This window comes from Micropterus dolomieu, linkage group LG15 (assembly GCF_021292245.1).
Source record: "Micropterus dolomieu isolate WLL.071019.BEF.003 ecotype Adirondacks linkage group LG15, ASM2129224v1, whole genome shotgun sequence".
Lineage (NCBI taxonomy): Eukaryota > Metazoa > Chordata > Actinopteri > Centrarchiformes > Centrarchidae > Micropterus > Micropterus dolomieu.
The window spans coordinates 465,991-479,433 of record NC_060164.1 but is presented as its reverse complement, the minus strand read 5'-3'; the positions used below and the strand labels follow the sequence as shown (position 1 = coordinate 479,433).

The 13,443-nt window shown below is 40.5% G+C and overlaps 1 protein-coding gene across 3 annotated transcripts in view; it reads right to left on the bottom strand.

The window, feature by feature from the left end:
- nt5c2a (5'-nucleotidase, cytosolic IIa) overlaps positions 1–13,443 on the bottom strand; it is a 21,925-nt gene continuing 8,482 nt past the window's right edge. For 2 of the 3 annotated variants that reach the window (XM_046070424.1, XM_046070425.1), the window contains exons 6-18: positions 12,242–12,333; positions 11,290–11,347; positions 10,032–10,125; positions 9,874–9,927; positions 9,637–9,720; positions 9,069–9,110; positions 7,318–7,425; positions 7,127–7,193; positions 5,497–5,667; positions 5,170–5,221; positions 4,257–4,317; positions 2,889–3,065; positions 1–2,775 (exon numbers count right to left, since the gene is read on the bottom strand). In XM_046070424.1, the coding sequence (XP_045926380.1) occupies positions 2,530–2,775; positions 2,889–3,065; positions 4,257–4,317; positions 5,170–5,221; positions 5,497–5,667; positions 7,127–7,193; positions 7,318–7,425; positions 9,069–9,110; positions 9,637–9,720; positions 9,874–9,927; positions 10,032–10,125; positions 11,290–11,347; positions 12,242–12,333 (1,306 nt within the window). In that variant the 3' untranslated portion in view covers positions 1–2,529. The remainder of the gene's footprint in view (positions 2,776–2,888; positions 3,066–4,256; positions 4,318–5,169; positions 5,222–5,496; positions 5,668–7,126; positions 7,194–7,317; positions 7,426–9,068; positions 9,111–9,636; positions 9,721–9,873; positions 9,928–10,031; positions 10,126–11,289; positions 11,348–12,241; positions 12,334–13,443) is intronic. The other variant, XM_046070426.1, reaches the window with a different exon arrangement.

The following is a 13,443-nucleotide window of genomic DNA, read 5'->3' as shown; positions in this document are numbered from 1 at the left end:
TCAGATCAGAAAATTTATTACAAACATTCCAAACAAAGGCAACATTTCAAATAAAATCAGCAAAAAATACAACACATGCATCAACTGTTGCTGGTAAAAATAAACATTCATTTGGTTCACTGTACACTTGAGTACGACTGATCGTCAAAGCCTAAGCTAGCTATCGCTGTCATTAAAACAGGCATGCACAACAGTTCTGAAATGATTTGAATATGAAATTGAAAATGTTTCATCATTGGTACTACTTGCCCACTCTGAAACCTCTGGGCCTCTGTTTCAACAGCATCAGAGTGACAAATTCGACTTATTGCTCCCATACTCAAATAACAGGATAAATATCCCAAGGTGCAACAGGGCTGAAAAAGGTCAAACTGTCCATTTGAGCACAGATCTCAATGACAGGTCATTTAATCAAGCTTTGACCCACAACGAGGACAGTAAAAACAGGTCTCTTCTGTCCAAACAGGATGAGGCAGCTTCAACAAATTTAATGAGTAACTTTGTGTGAGGCTAGAAACACACAAACGGTACAATTGCAGTCATTGAAATCTAAGGGTCCGTACTGTGTGTGATCAGTTCATCAGATCGGACTTTTCTGGCAAACAGGTCCTCCTGTTTTCAAATCAAGGCAGTAACATAAAAACGTGATAATGTTAAAAGGAAAACAACCGTATCAGCACTAAAAATAAACTAAAATACTTATTGCATCCTCTTCATGTTGACAGTATCTGTGGTGACAGTGCACACAGAAACAGGCCCACAGTGCTCAGTGGCACCACTGTCCATGTCTCACATTACAGTAACAGCAGGTTTACAGCAGACAGAACTGGTAATAGTTCTGATCATGTTTAAACTACAGTCAGGGAACAGCAGCAGGGTCACTATGGAAGACCACTACCACCAGGTGCAATACACACTGGAAGCTTTCCAAATGACAAAGCAAAACACTCATGGTAAGACTAAATTATAGTACAGTATACTTGGATAGTAGGTAAAACAAAAGGTTCACTTGGCTGGTGATGAAACATTTAACTTCTCACTAAATTTACACATAAAAATGATACGAAAATACGTCAGTCTGGCAAACTGATTCAAAATTATAAACAGAAATCAAGTTTTTAGATAAAAAAAAAAAAATGATATAGTCCAAAATGTCACAATTATTTTGTTTTTCCTGGCAGGAATGGGCTCACATACCTTTCACGTCATTCCTCAGATGAAAACTATTTAACTTAAATGTACTTCAAACCGTAAGTCTGATTCACACTGACTGGATCAACTCTAAGTGAGATGAATACGGCAGTAACCGTTTCACAGTGCCTTGTGAACCTTGTGCAAGGTTAAATATCTACACAGTCATTTTAAAAACACATAATGCAGCCAGCCTGTACAACACTGAGGAGCTCAGGCTGAGGAGTTGTTTTGATTCTGTGGGGTATGGGACAGTCGGTCTGATTTTACAACACAGTGAGGAGAGTTACTGGGTAAAACAAGTAGGCGACGTTTACGCTGGTATCATGAACTGTTAGCATATAGTGTAAGCCATTTCCTGTTGACTTCATCTCACCACAGCAGGCAATATACACTCTGCTAATCAGGAAATATTCATCTAGAGGGAAATGTTTTATGACTGAGTCTAGTTTCAGCAGCTGTGTTCAATACACCAACTACAGTAAATAAATCCAGGAGGAATCCACACTCAGATGTTCCTACATTTCCCAGAGTTTCTTTCGGTGATGCAGCTGTAGTTGCAGGAACATCCATCTCACAGCAATATGACATTTACTGTGGATGTTTTAAATAACTCAAATGTATAACACAGCTTGAATTCTAGCGGTGCCGAAATACCTCAAAATATCACAGCTCTACATTTGACCAGTATTCTTTGGAAGTGTGAAAAAAAGACACCTCACAAAACATTATGGTCCCAAAAATGCAAAGTATGTGACACGTGTGGCTGCCTCCAGTTTTAAGATAGATTGTTCCTTTATGCAAAGTTAAAGTCAACCCCTTCACCTCAGAGTTCTGCACATGATAAACGGAGAGGCATGGTGCAGGAGAACGAAGCATGGCAGTGAACCGTTCACAGTACACATGAGTAAATTCACACTCCTGGCTCCTGATAAGCTGAATGATCCCCATCCAAAAGCAGAAAATTCCTCCTCAAACAAACCCAGCAGAGCCACGAGGATCTAACAATGAACACATGCTCTACCTGAGTATGGAAGTTCTTCTCTTTCACTTTGGAGACACGTCTTCACTTTCTTGTCATTTTCAATTTCAAAATCCCACTGCCTGAATCATTGACTACAAACATAAATCTGAACATGCTGGATAATTCTCTCTAATTGTCTCTCTTCGTAGCAAGACCACCTGGATCGACAGTCAATATCATGTAAACGACCAGGTCCAGGTCCTACTAAATGAAAAAAGAAAATAAAAAAAATGGATCTGACAACCAGGCAGCAGTTACAGCCCGGTAGTTATAAATCAAAGAAAAGCTCCAAGACTCATCTACAGACTCCTCTACTACTCCTCCTCCTCCTCCTCCTCCTCCTCCTCCTCGTCATCATCTTCATCATGGCAGTGGGTGATCTCCTGTGGAGCCTGAGGGAAGAAGTGGGGGGGCTGGATCTCGCTGATGGATCGTGTCAGCTGGTGCCGTTTGCACTCCATCTCCTTGAGGTCGAGCTCGTGGCGGTTTCGTGTGGCCAGGGGTGACTCTGTGTCGATGACGCTGACGTGGGTATGCTCCACCGTCGACTCGTGAGGCATCTGAGAGTTTTTAACGTAATGCCATCAATCAAAAATATACGAGGTGCAGATGACCGACAAACATTAAGGCTGTGTAAACTTTACCCTGAGTGAGAGCGATGAGTGAACCTTACCAGCACGTGTGCAGCTCTGAACAGATAGCTGAAGGGGTAGTAGAGCAGGTTGATGAAGGAGGCGGCGTACAGGTCAGCGTAGCGCATCACTTGGGAGGCAAACAGTGTCTGTCGGGATCCACTGCGAAACAGACTTCCCATCATGCCGTAGCACATGTCCATGTCATGGGTCACTTTCTGGAAAGGACACAGAGACATGCAGGACAAAATTTAATTTACTGACATGTTACTGACTTTATTCTTAAAGATTTTGACAGAAATGTCTTTTGGCTGCAGACCTCTATGCAAGGAACGTCTTATTAACAGGGAGTGGCGCTATGGGCATGCAACTGCCCTTACAGGGATCATTTGTATGTAGACTGAACTGTATTCACAGTTTTAGTGTCAAATGGACTAGGGCTGGGCAATAAAACAATAATGATAATTATCGCAATATAATTGTCCTCAATAACAATATAACACATGTTCAATATATCCCCAATAACTGTTTGATTGAATTTGTTTGAATCATGAACAAATTAGCACTTTATTTTTCTATTAAGATCTTAATTATGTTGAAGAAAAGGGACTGAAAAAATATTTACTGATCATATTTGTTGAAAAAAAGATTTTATCACAATTGTTTTGAATGTTCCACCTCAGATTTGTGAAGTGATCCACTGTTTAACCACACAGTTAACCATCTGGTTTCTTCAACTTTCAAGTTTATAGGCAGATTTTTGCTCCTGAGTGAAAGAAATAATGACTTGATATTTATCAAGACAATTATCGATATTGAAGGGTTTGAAATGTTTTTATCGTGATAACATTTTGGCCATATCGCCCAGCCCTAAAATGGACCATATGCTGTTTCAGAAAACCCTGGGTGTGTGTGTCTACAGTGCTGCAAGCAATGGCTCCAAAATGAACCCACAAAAAATGATAGAAATGATTAAAATATTAATTTGAATTAATCTATTTTGCCAGCAGAACCAAGAACTTTTACAAGATATTCAGTATGTCAGTATTTTGGTCATGTTCTCAGTCTCAAACGGAGCTTAGCCAGGTCATGTGACATGCCTTAGTAACAACAAATACTACTGGGACACTACAGAAAATTAGAGATGAATATTTATTATCCAGGAATTCACTTCAGCTACACTGCAAAAGGGCCCTGAACTATACATGAAAACAGTTGATGTTATATTTGATTTGATGTCTTGCTGTTTATTACCCGTGGAAATCAACATACAAGGTGTTCAACAGTAGTAGTAATATCAGCAACTTCAAAGTTTACACCCTTCAAAACCTCATACTGCTTGACTTCTCTGTTTAGTGCAGCTCTTTTTGAAGTGAAATACAGGACGTGTGTGACAGAGGAAGGTGTACCTTAATCCGTCTCTGCAGTGAGCTGATGTCGGGTCTCTCATTGCTGCTGCTGTCCAGGTGCCTGAGGACAAAACACAGTGTCAGATCTGTGAAACTGAAGCTAAAAGATTTATTCATTTTGTGATGTGTGCATTTGTTAAACTCTTTTGCTTGGGCTCAAATTGCTTGGAAGCACGCACTAATCTCTGGCACTTGTTCATGAATGAGGTAAAGGCAGGCAGACTGGGATGGAATCAGTAGTAATGCGGGGGTTGTGGTGGAGAGAGCGCTGAGCTGGAAGGCAAAGCTTTCGATCTACAGGCTTTGGATAGTGACCAAAACAATGAGATTGTGTCTGGGCTCCCGCTTAGAGACAGGGTAAGAAGCCCAGACATCAGGAAGGAGCTCAGAGTAGAGACAGTAAAAGTGTTGTCGTCGGATCAGGATGCCTCCCATCAGGACAACCTTGCTCAGCCTGCTGCCACCGCAACCCAGTGGATGGAAATGTTATTGAAAAGACTTAGTGCACAGGTGGGAAGATTATTCAAATGAGGAAGTGCAAAGAAAGTAGTTGGTATTTTGGTGGAAACTGGGTCTTAAACGTTGAGAACAGATGTCTCACAACTACAAGTCACTCTGGTAACTTGGCAATTCTGTCAGTAAGAGGAAATACTTAATACGTGAAGCAAATTTTATCTCCAGACATTATTTCTACCCACACCTCTCAGCAGGGACACAACAAACAGGAGCTGGACAACACAGGCAACCCCACTGCACTGGGTGACTAAAATCAAATCAACTTTCAGAGAAGCAGAGAAAAGATTTTTTCAGTGTTGACCCAGTGAGTGTCAGGAACCAACTGCTGTAAATTCTTCCTGTACCAGCATTTATTTCAACACACAACCAACAGCTACCTTAACAATGAGGAACTCACTTGTAAAGCTCTGCGAGGAAGCACTCCAGAGACTGAAGCTCCTCAAATATGGCTGAAAAACAACATCTGGCATTAGTAAATCACATTTATAATGGTTTGGTTAACACCTTGTGGAGTGTAGAAGCCCAGTCACATTTTCTGTCAAAAGAAAAGAGTATTTTTTTTCTTAACCCTCTATTAAAACCTATTTATTAACTATACTACTATTAGCTGGACTTCTAATTAAGCCAGATCAGCTCTGAGGTTTTGTTCCAGATGAACAACACTTGAAAACAGTGGAGTTCTGAAGCTGCTTGTTTGTATGAGTGTGTATGCATCCAGTCTCACAGCTCTTGTCAGTCCAGACATGCAACTCTTGGGCCAGCTCAGGTATCACCAGGAAAGTCCTCCAGCCCTGACGCTTCTTGGATTTGAGAATGTCACCGAAAATGTGGTCTCCGATGTAGACGATGTCCTTTCCTTTCGCACCAAGCAGGTCACACACGATGTCCGAAGAACCTGGGAGTACAAATATGGCATTTTTCATATCATCCCGTCCTATCAAAACCTATGAAATGTGATCCATGATTGGTTTCTATGATGTCGCAATTATAGCTGAGACTCAACCTCTACCAGGTTTCTGATGCATTTGCTATTCTAAACAACAGGGGCCTCATTTATAAATGCTGTGTACGCAGAAAAGACAGCGTACGCCACTTTCTAAGCAAACTTTGTTTTTATCTTTTTTAAACTAACTTGACTTCCCCACGGTAACCATGACCGCTGATTGACACATAAACTGGAGAATCGAGAAACTGCAACTGCAAAAGGATACCATTGTGTAAAATAAACTGAATTTTTACCTTATAATATATTCTGAGTTAATTTGCAAAAACATAAAAGCCATTTTAAATAAAACAGCCATTTGATTGATATTCCCTGAAGTGCGCACTAAAAGAACCAGGATTTATGATAAGCACTAACGGAGATATCTGTTCTCGCAAAAGAACGCCTCAAATATGTTTAATCAGATATTACATTTAATTTGATCTGAAATGAATACTTGCATGCTGTGACACTGATTCTCATAAATAAGGTAAACAAAAGAACAAACTACATTTAAACTGATTTATGTCGTCTTTGAGGCCTCAGTCGAGCAGATGAGTACATAGTTTCACATGTTGTTATCACATGTTTGTTGCCCTTTATTAAGCAGATTTTTGAATGTACAGCTCATGTCACATAACACAAGTTATATTTCTTGGCAACCTTGTTAAATGAGTGGATGAGTCTCTTTGCATTTGTAGGACTGAATCTACGCCGCTGCCGGAGGGATAAGACTCCGGAGGTGCAGTGGAAAGGCTTTAAAAACCTGATATCACCCAGAGCTGCTTCTCGTCTTTTTTAAATTGGCCAGAACATCTCATAATGAAAAATGAGCCCTTGTCAGTTGGGGTAACATCCAGCTGGTTTAAGTAAGTACACCTGTATACTACACCGCACTGGCTGGAGACCAACCAAACCCTACTGAAGGTGCATTTCATTTTGTCACCTGTCACTGGCGTCATAAACCCTTTCTCCCCTCTAGATGCTATAAGTTCTGGGGAAACATGCAATATGTCAGAGAGTGAGGAAGGTGAATAAAACTTTAACTTGTCTGTGATTTCTCCCTGGGTCACGTCAGATTTTCTTTGCAATGGTGGCTGTTTAACAGTGAAGACAATTCCCATGATCCCATGCTACTTCACAATGTCAAACTACGCATTTTGTTAACGTTTTGATGTGAGAGACTCCTAGCCGTAGAAATGACATACTGTGCATTTAAAACCATGTGATGTAATGAATCAGTTAAACAAGGTAAAGTCACAATCTGGTACATTACTGTGCAGTGAGAGATGAGCAAATATCACTTCAAGACATGCCTAGATGGTGGTTTGTGTGAATATTTCATTTTGTGTGAAGAAGGTTTCTCATTTACCTCCAGAGTAAACAATACCATGCTGGAGAGGTCCAGTGTACGTGCCGATCTTCAGCCGACCTGTGGCCTGAATGAAACCATGACTGAGTCACACACTAATACAATATTATATTTATTTATCAAAAACTCTTTCTAAAATTATATTTTAAATAAGCGCGTATGGTATTTTGTCCGTGCTAGTACACACTCACAGTGTCGACCTGCCGCAGCACAGTTCCCTCTCCAAAGAACATGGGCTTACGGGCGTCCACCAGAATCAGGTCAAAGTAGGACTGCCAGGGCCGGTGGGGTGTACCCGGCTGCAAAAAAACCCCCAAAAAACACACAGCACGTCATTTATGATGTCAATAGTAAAAGTAAATTCTGGTTGTACAGTATTCGTGTCTCATAAATAAGATCTGGCTGCGGCCTGTAGCACCTCAGCCAGTGAGTTCTAAAAACTTTATTATTAACACATTATACCAATACACTGCAAAACAAATAACAATACAGGGATCCATCCAAAAATGAAATTAAAATTAAAGGCTCAATTTGTTCTCGTTTCCACAAGCTAAATGTTAAAGGGATCTGGAATAGTATGATGTAAGCAATTGAAATAACAACTGACATGAAAAAATATAATGCCATTATTAAACATCATGCTGTCACGAAGGTCTGGAAACATTAATAAACTTAACCAATCTTCATTGGTACAAATCTTCGCAGAGGCATTGAAATGAAATGAGGATCATGCCTGCTGGCTGTATGGGGGTGCTCGACGTCTGATTTTACATAAGTTAATATACTGTTTATTAGGATATGAATTGAAACGATTCACTGATTAATAAAATGCTTCGACAAATTCTTTGCATCGATGCTTCGTTTAATCCATGTAACTATACAGCACAGTGTTTCAAAGGGACATTTATTACTGTCGCACAGCGTGATTATGATGGAGCTGTTTGCAGCATGACGGCAGCTGAACAAAAAGGTGTTCTGCCAGCGGACCACAGACAAGGTAACAGTAACAGCAACTTTAGCATTTAGCTGAAATCATGATTGATTGTTGAGTTGAAGCCAAAGTAAACTGCAGTCCTCAGCTGAAAATGTGTGTAAAAGTACTTCTTAAACGACGCATTGATGAATAGTTGAAATCTATCAAAGCTTTGAATACTAAAATCATCGTTAGCTGAAGTCCTAGTATGAATATCAACATATAATGCTGTAAATAAACATATGAAAAAAAGAAGGTTTTAATAAATGTTAATGAATAATTAAGTGCGGGAATAAATCCAAAACTGTAACTAACCCTTAAGGTAGGGGGCAGCAGTGCGCATGTGTAGGCGTAGCATGTGATGGAGCACCACCCGTGCCGGTGTTGTACTGAATTGTGTTTGAAGCTCGCAGGACGTTTGAATCATTTATCACCACTGACCCACACAAAGAATATTAAATCTTTTTTAAACAGTACTTGGAATAGACCCGAGAAGTGCATGCAATTGTTGGCGGGCATGCCCAACTCGGCACACGATTCGACTATCAGTGGACTATAGGCCATCCTTGACAAATCTGGCTCAGCTGTGTAAATCATATAATGTTGTCATAGTAAGCAGCATGGATGTACAGTAAGAGAATTTGAGTTCTAATAATACATCCACGGTAAGCAGAGACTAATGAAGAATCATCTTTGTGTTTTTGGCATATTGCAATATAAAATGCGTTCTTCTTTTCTAATGAACTTTGACCTAGATCCAATGGTGACATCGTGGTCCTCCATTGGCCCTTTGTGGGTTCAGGGTTTAACTGGAGGCTCATATTGCCCCCCTCAAGTCCATCTCATTCATGATAACTGAGAACTCATTTCTCATTTTTCTCTTTGGACACCATCATTAGTAAGCACAGTAGTTCAGTTTAAATCTACTGAGACCTGAAAATACAAATGTTATCAAATCATAAGTGTTACCTTTGGGCCGTGAGGAAAGTCAAACAGGTAGGTCATAATTTTCTGTAAGAAGACAGGAGAGTTTAGCATCCTGGTCCAGAACATAGAATAAGGATCATTAACATCACCTGGCAATATGACAAAGCTCTATAGAGCCAGGACAGCAACTTTACTATTTGGCATTAAAAACAAAACCTGAACTGAAAAAGGTAACATTGACACGGAAAATTTGGCGGGCCATGGAGAGCGTGAGTTACATATAATCTGCATACTAATGAGAGAACGTCACCCTTCCTGACCCAGCCGTCCTTTTGTCCGCGCCGAAGCCTACGTGACCGCTAGCTAATGTTATGCTTTATGTGAACAGTGACAGAAATTTGAAACTGAAAACCAGCGACACTAAAACATTTTAATGCCTGTGTTTTAGTTTTCAGTGCCAGATTTCACTGTCCTGGCTCCATCAAGTGCCACCATTCATACAACTGTGAAAATCAATCTGTAAATTCCAAGTAAAAACATAAAGCAGGAGGTTCTGGTTGGCTTTAAGCATTCATTACTACAGACAGACGACTGTAAACTTTCTTCTCACCTCTGTGTATTTGTAATCACTGTTGGTGGCCAGAAATACTTTTGCTACTTCATTCATGCGACTGAGGAGGAGAGGAAGCTTCAGCTAGGCGGAAGAAAAACAGAACAAACATCAACAACACAGAAAAACTGAACAGCAAAAAAATGAGACTGAGCTAAAAAGTGTTGTTTTGTAACCCCAACTTTAAAGTCCAGGTTGGTAGATAGTTGGTGTGTATGTATAAACAGGTGTACTTACATCCTTCACCACATACTTCTCCAGGTTTTCAACCGTTTTCTCTTTTAAGGACCCCTGTGAAAAATAAACTGGACTGAGGGCTGTGGATGAGCGGACTGCAGAAGACGGCATACAGCGTCATGGAAACAGGTTTAATGTGATAAAGGAAAATGTTCTACCTTGAAATGAACCCAGTCCACGCCGTCTCGGACGTCCTGGAACATGCTCTTGTAGGACATGAAAAGGTCGCCATCTTTGAAGCCAGTCTCACAGCTACAGAAACAATCATGTTAACATTGGTGTGCTGCACAACACGGATTTCTGAGGGTCAAAAATGACAATGACTCAGTGTTCCCCCCCAGAAACGTGTTGTTGTCCAGACAGAAAATATTCTGAAAGAGCAATTAGACTAGGGCTGCAAAGTACTGGAAAAAACTAAAATTGCAAAAACTAAATGAAGTTATGTTTGAAAAAAAGCCAATAAAAAGCTCTTCTCTAGGGTTCCAAGATTGACCAAAAGCTAAATTGTTCAAAGATTGCATTTCGGGCGCTTTGGCTCGCCACATGGATCATTTACCTGAATGCAACAAAACTTAGCTCAAAGGTGATTGGTGAATAGTAATAGCCCCATCCACACTACTGCGTTTTCATTTTAAAATGGAGACCGTTTGCTACGTTTGCACCTCCCGTCCAGACTAAAACGGCGAAAACGAAGACCTAAAACGGAGAAGTTTGACAACGCCCGTTTTTCGTTTTAAAACTCCAGGTAGCGCTTTAGTGCGGACGGGCAAAAACGGAGGACTTTAGAAACAATGACACAGACTCTCATGTTTGGCTCTCTGATTGGGTCTTATTAGTCATGCAAAGCAGAAACACGACGCTACTGATGCTAGTTTTTGATTTGGTATTTTTATTAAAATATTTTGTACCGTGCAAATAACAATTGTACTGTGCATGTTGCCGTATTTATTTTGTTTGTAGTTGTGTGTGTTAAGTGTTTCTTCCATTAATGCAGTCACCAGCCCGTGACATTAACTTTTACACCTGCCTCTAGAATCAGGCCACATTACCTGCGACAGCAGCTGCATGGCGTGCATGTTTACAGGCAGCTGACACTCTGCATGCACAGCCATCCGCTCACTATGTGCTCTGGTGAAGGGGTGAACTTAATCGGTTTTTCCAAACAACCAAAACGGGCGGACTCATTGTCAGGTGGTGGTAGGTGCTTTGGTTGTTTGATAAACTGATCAAGTGCACCAAAGAACACTGGGAACTGATCATACTCCTTAAATCAGAATGAAGTGATACTAAAATTCCACTGAAATTCTGATTATTGTCGTTAAACAGGCTCTTTTCCAGATTGTCACTTTACATTCCAACCAGCTTCACTTCCCTCAGACAGCCAGTGTACTGTATATAACAGTGAGTATGCAGTACCTTGTATATCTGGAGCAGTTACTGAAGAAATCAACCAGGCAAGCAAAGAGGTAAGTTTCTGAAGAAGAAATAAGACCAGAATCAGTGAGACGGAAGACAGACTTGAATAGAAACATGACAAATCAAAAATGTAAAGAAAACTGTGTGAAGTCCAGTGAGTTTGCTGCCTGACTTTCAATGGTCCAGTTGTGGGGATGACCAGATTGTCCAAACTCACAGGTAGTCATGTGATCTCTGTGCTGAGGGTTTATAGTTGTGTATGGTGTTGGTCATGTGAGGATTAAAATATCGTTAATTGAAAGAAATGACAGTGTATCCTTTAAATTTGGGTTTCCTTTTAAACACACATACTTTATATGCCAGCAACCCAGCAACTGGTACAAGCTTATGGACAGCACTACGGATGGACAAGTCCCGGAGCGCTGGAGGAGGCTGTTGACCAACGGATAGATTGACTGACTCACTAAATGGCTCTATTAATGTGGTGTTCCTCACACCGTGAATAAGGAACTACATCTTGTTTTTGAATTGAGATATATTTGATGAACTGTGTTTCTGTGTAATCTTTTTTCTGAGAAAGAAAATAAAGTAAAAGTGTATTTTCCAAAGACGACTTAATATTCTGTCTGTGCCTATGATTGTTGAAGGCTGAACCGTGCCCTGTAGTGACGCGTGGGTCCCATGTTTCAGGCGGGTTCGGGTGAGCTTACTAGAAAATATCACAGGTTCAGGTGGGTGGGTCAAAAAGTGACAGAGAAAGTTATTAATAAGTTCCAGGAACACTGCGCGCTATAGTCCACCTTCTCTTCCTCTTTGCACTAATTATTGGTATCAGTGCATTATTGATGGTAAAAATGGCTAATCATGCTCAGCTAATTCTTAAATCATCTTAAATGGATGATTATATTGGGTTTCAGCACTGTAGACTAACTGTTTTTATTCGTTTTCTTACCAGGCAAGTTGAAGAGTGTGTTGAGGATGTAGAAGCGGTCTGTGTCTCCACGCTGAATAAATTTGTTGGGGTACATCTCTCTGATGTCAGGTCTGCAGTATACATAGTACACACACAGTCGGTTGTTTGCGTTACATTACATTTCTGCAGTGGTCAGAAAGGTCTAACTTGCCACCCCTGTGCTTGCTACACAAATGTGTGTTTTGTGCAACATGAGATACTAACAAGTATCAACAACTAAACAGTAAGTTTACATTCAGTCTCAACAAGTATTGGATGGATTGCCATTAAATGTGCTATACACATTAAAGTTCCCCTCAAGATGAATTGTAAAGGCTCTGGTGATCCTGTTTTTCATCTACAGGTGCTGGTCATATAATTAGAATATCATCAAAAAGCTGATTTATTTCAGTAATTCCATTCAAAAAGTGAAACTTGGATATTATATTCATTCATTAAACACAGACTGACATATTTCAAATGTTTATTTCATTTAATTGTGATGATTAAAACTGACAACTAATGAAAATCCCAAATTCAGTATCTCAGAAAATTACTTAAGACCAATATAAAAAAAGGATTTTTAGAAATGTTGGCCAACTGAAAAGTATGAGCATGTACAGCACTCAATACTTAGTTGGGGCTCCTTTTGCCTGAATTACTGCAGCAATGCGGCGTGGCATGGAGTCCATCAGTCTGTGGCACTGCTCAGGTGTTATCAGAGCCCAGGTTGCTCTGATAGTGGCCTTCAGCTCTTCTGCATTGTTGGGTCTGGCGTATCGCATCTTCCTCTTCACAATACCCCATAGATTTTCTATAGGGTTAAGGTCAGGCCAGTTTGCTGGCCAATTAAGAACAGGGATACCATGGTCCTTAAACAGGTACTGGTAGCTTTGCCACTGTGTGCAGGTGCCAAGTCCTGTTGGAAAATGAAATCTGCATCTCCATAAAAGTTGGTCAGCAGCAGGAAGCATGAAGTGCTCTAAAACTTCCTGGTAGACGGCTGCGTTGACCTTGGACCTCAGAAAACACAGTGGACCAACACCAGCAGATGACATGGCACCCCAAACCATCACTGACTGTGGAAACTTTACACTGGACTTCAAGCAACGTGGATTCTGTGCCTCTCCTCTCTTCCTCCAGACTCTGGGACCTTGATTTCCAAAGGAAATGCAAAATTTACTTTCATCAGAGAACATAAC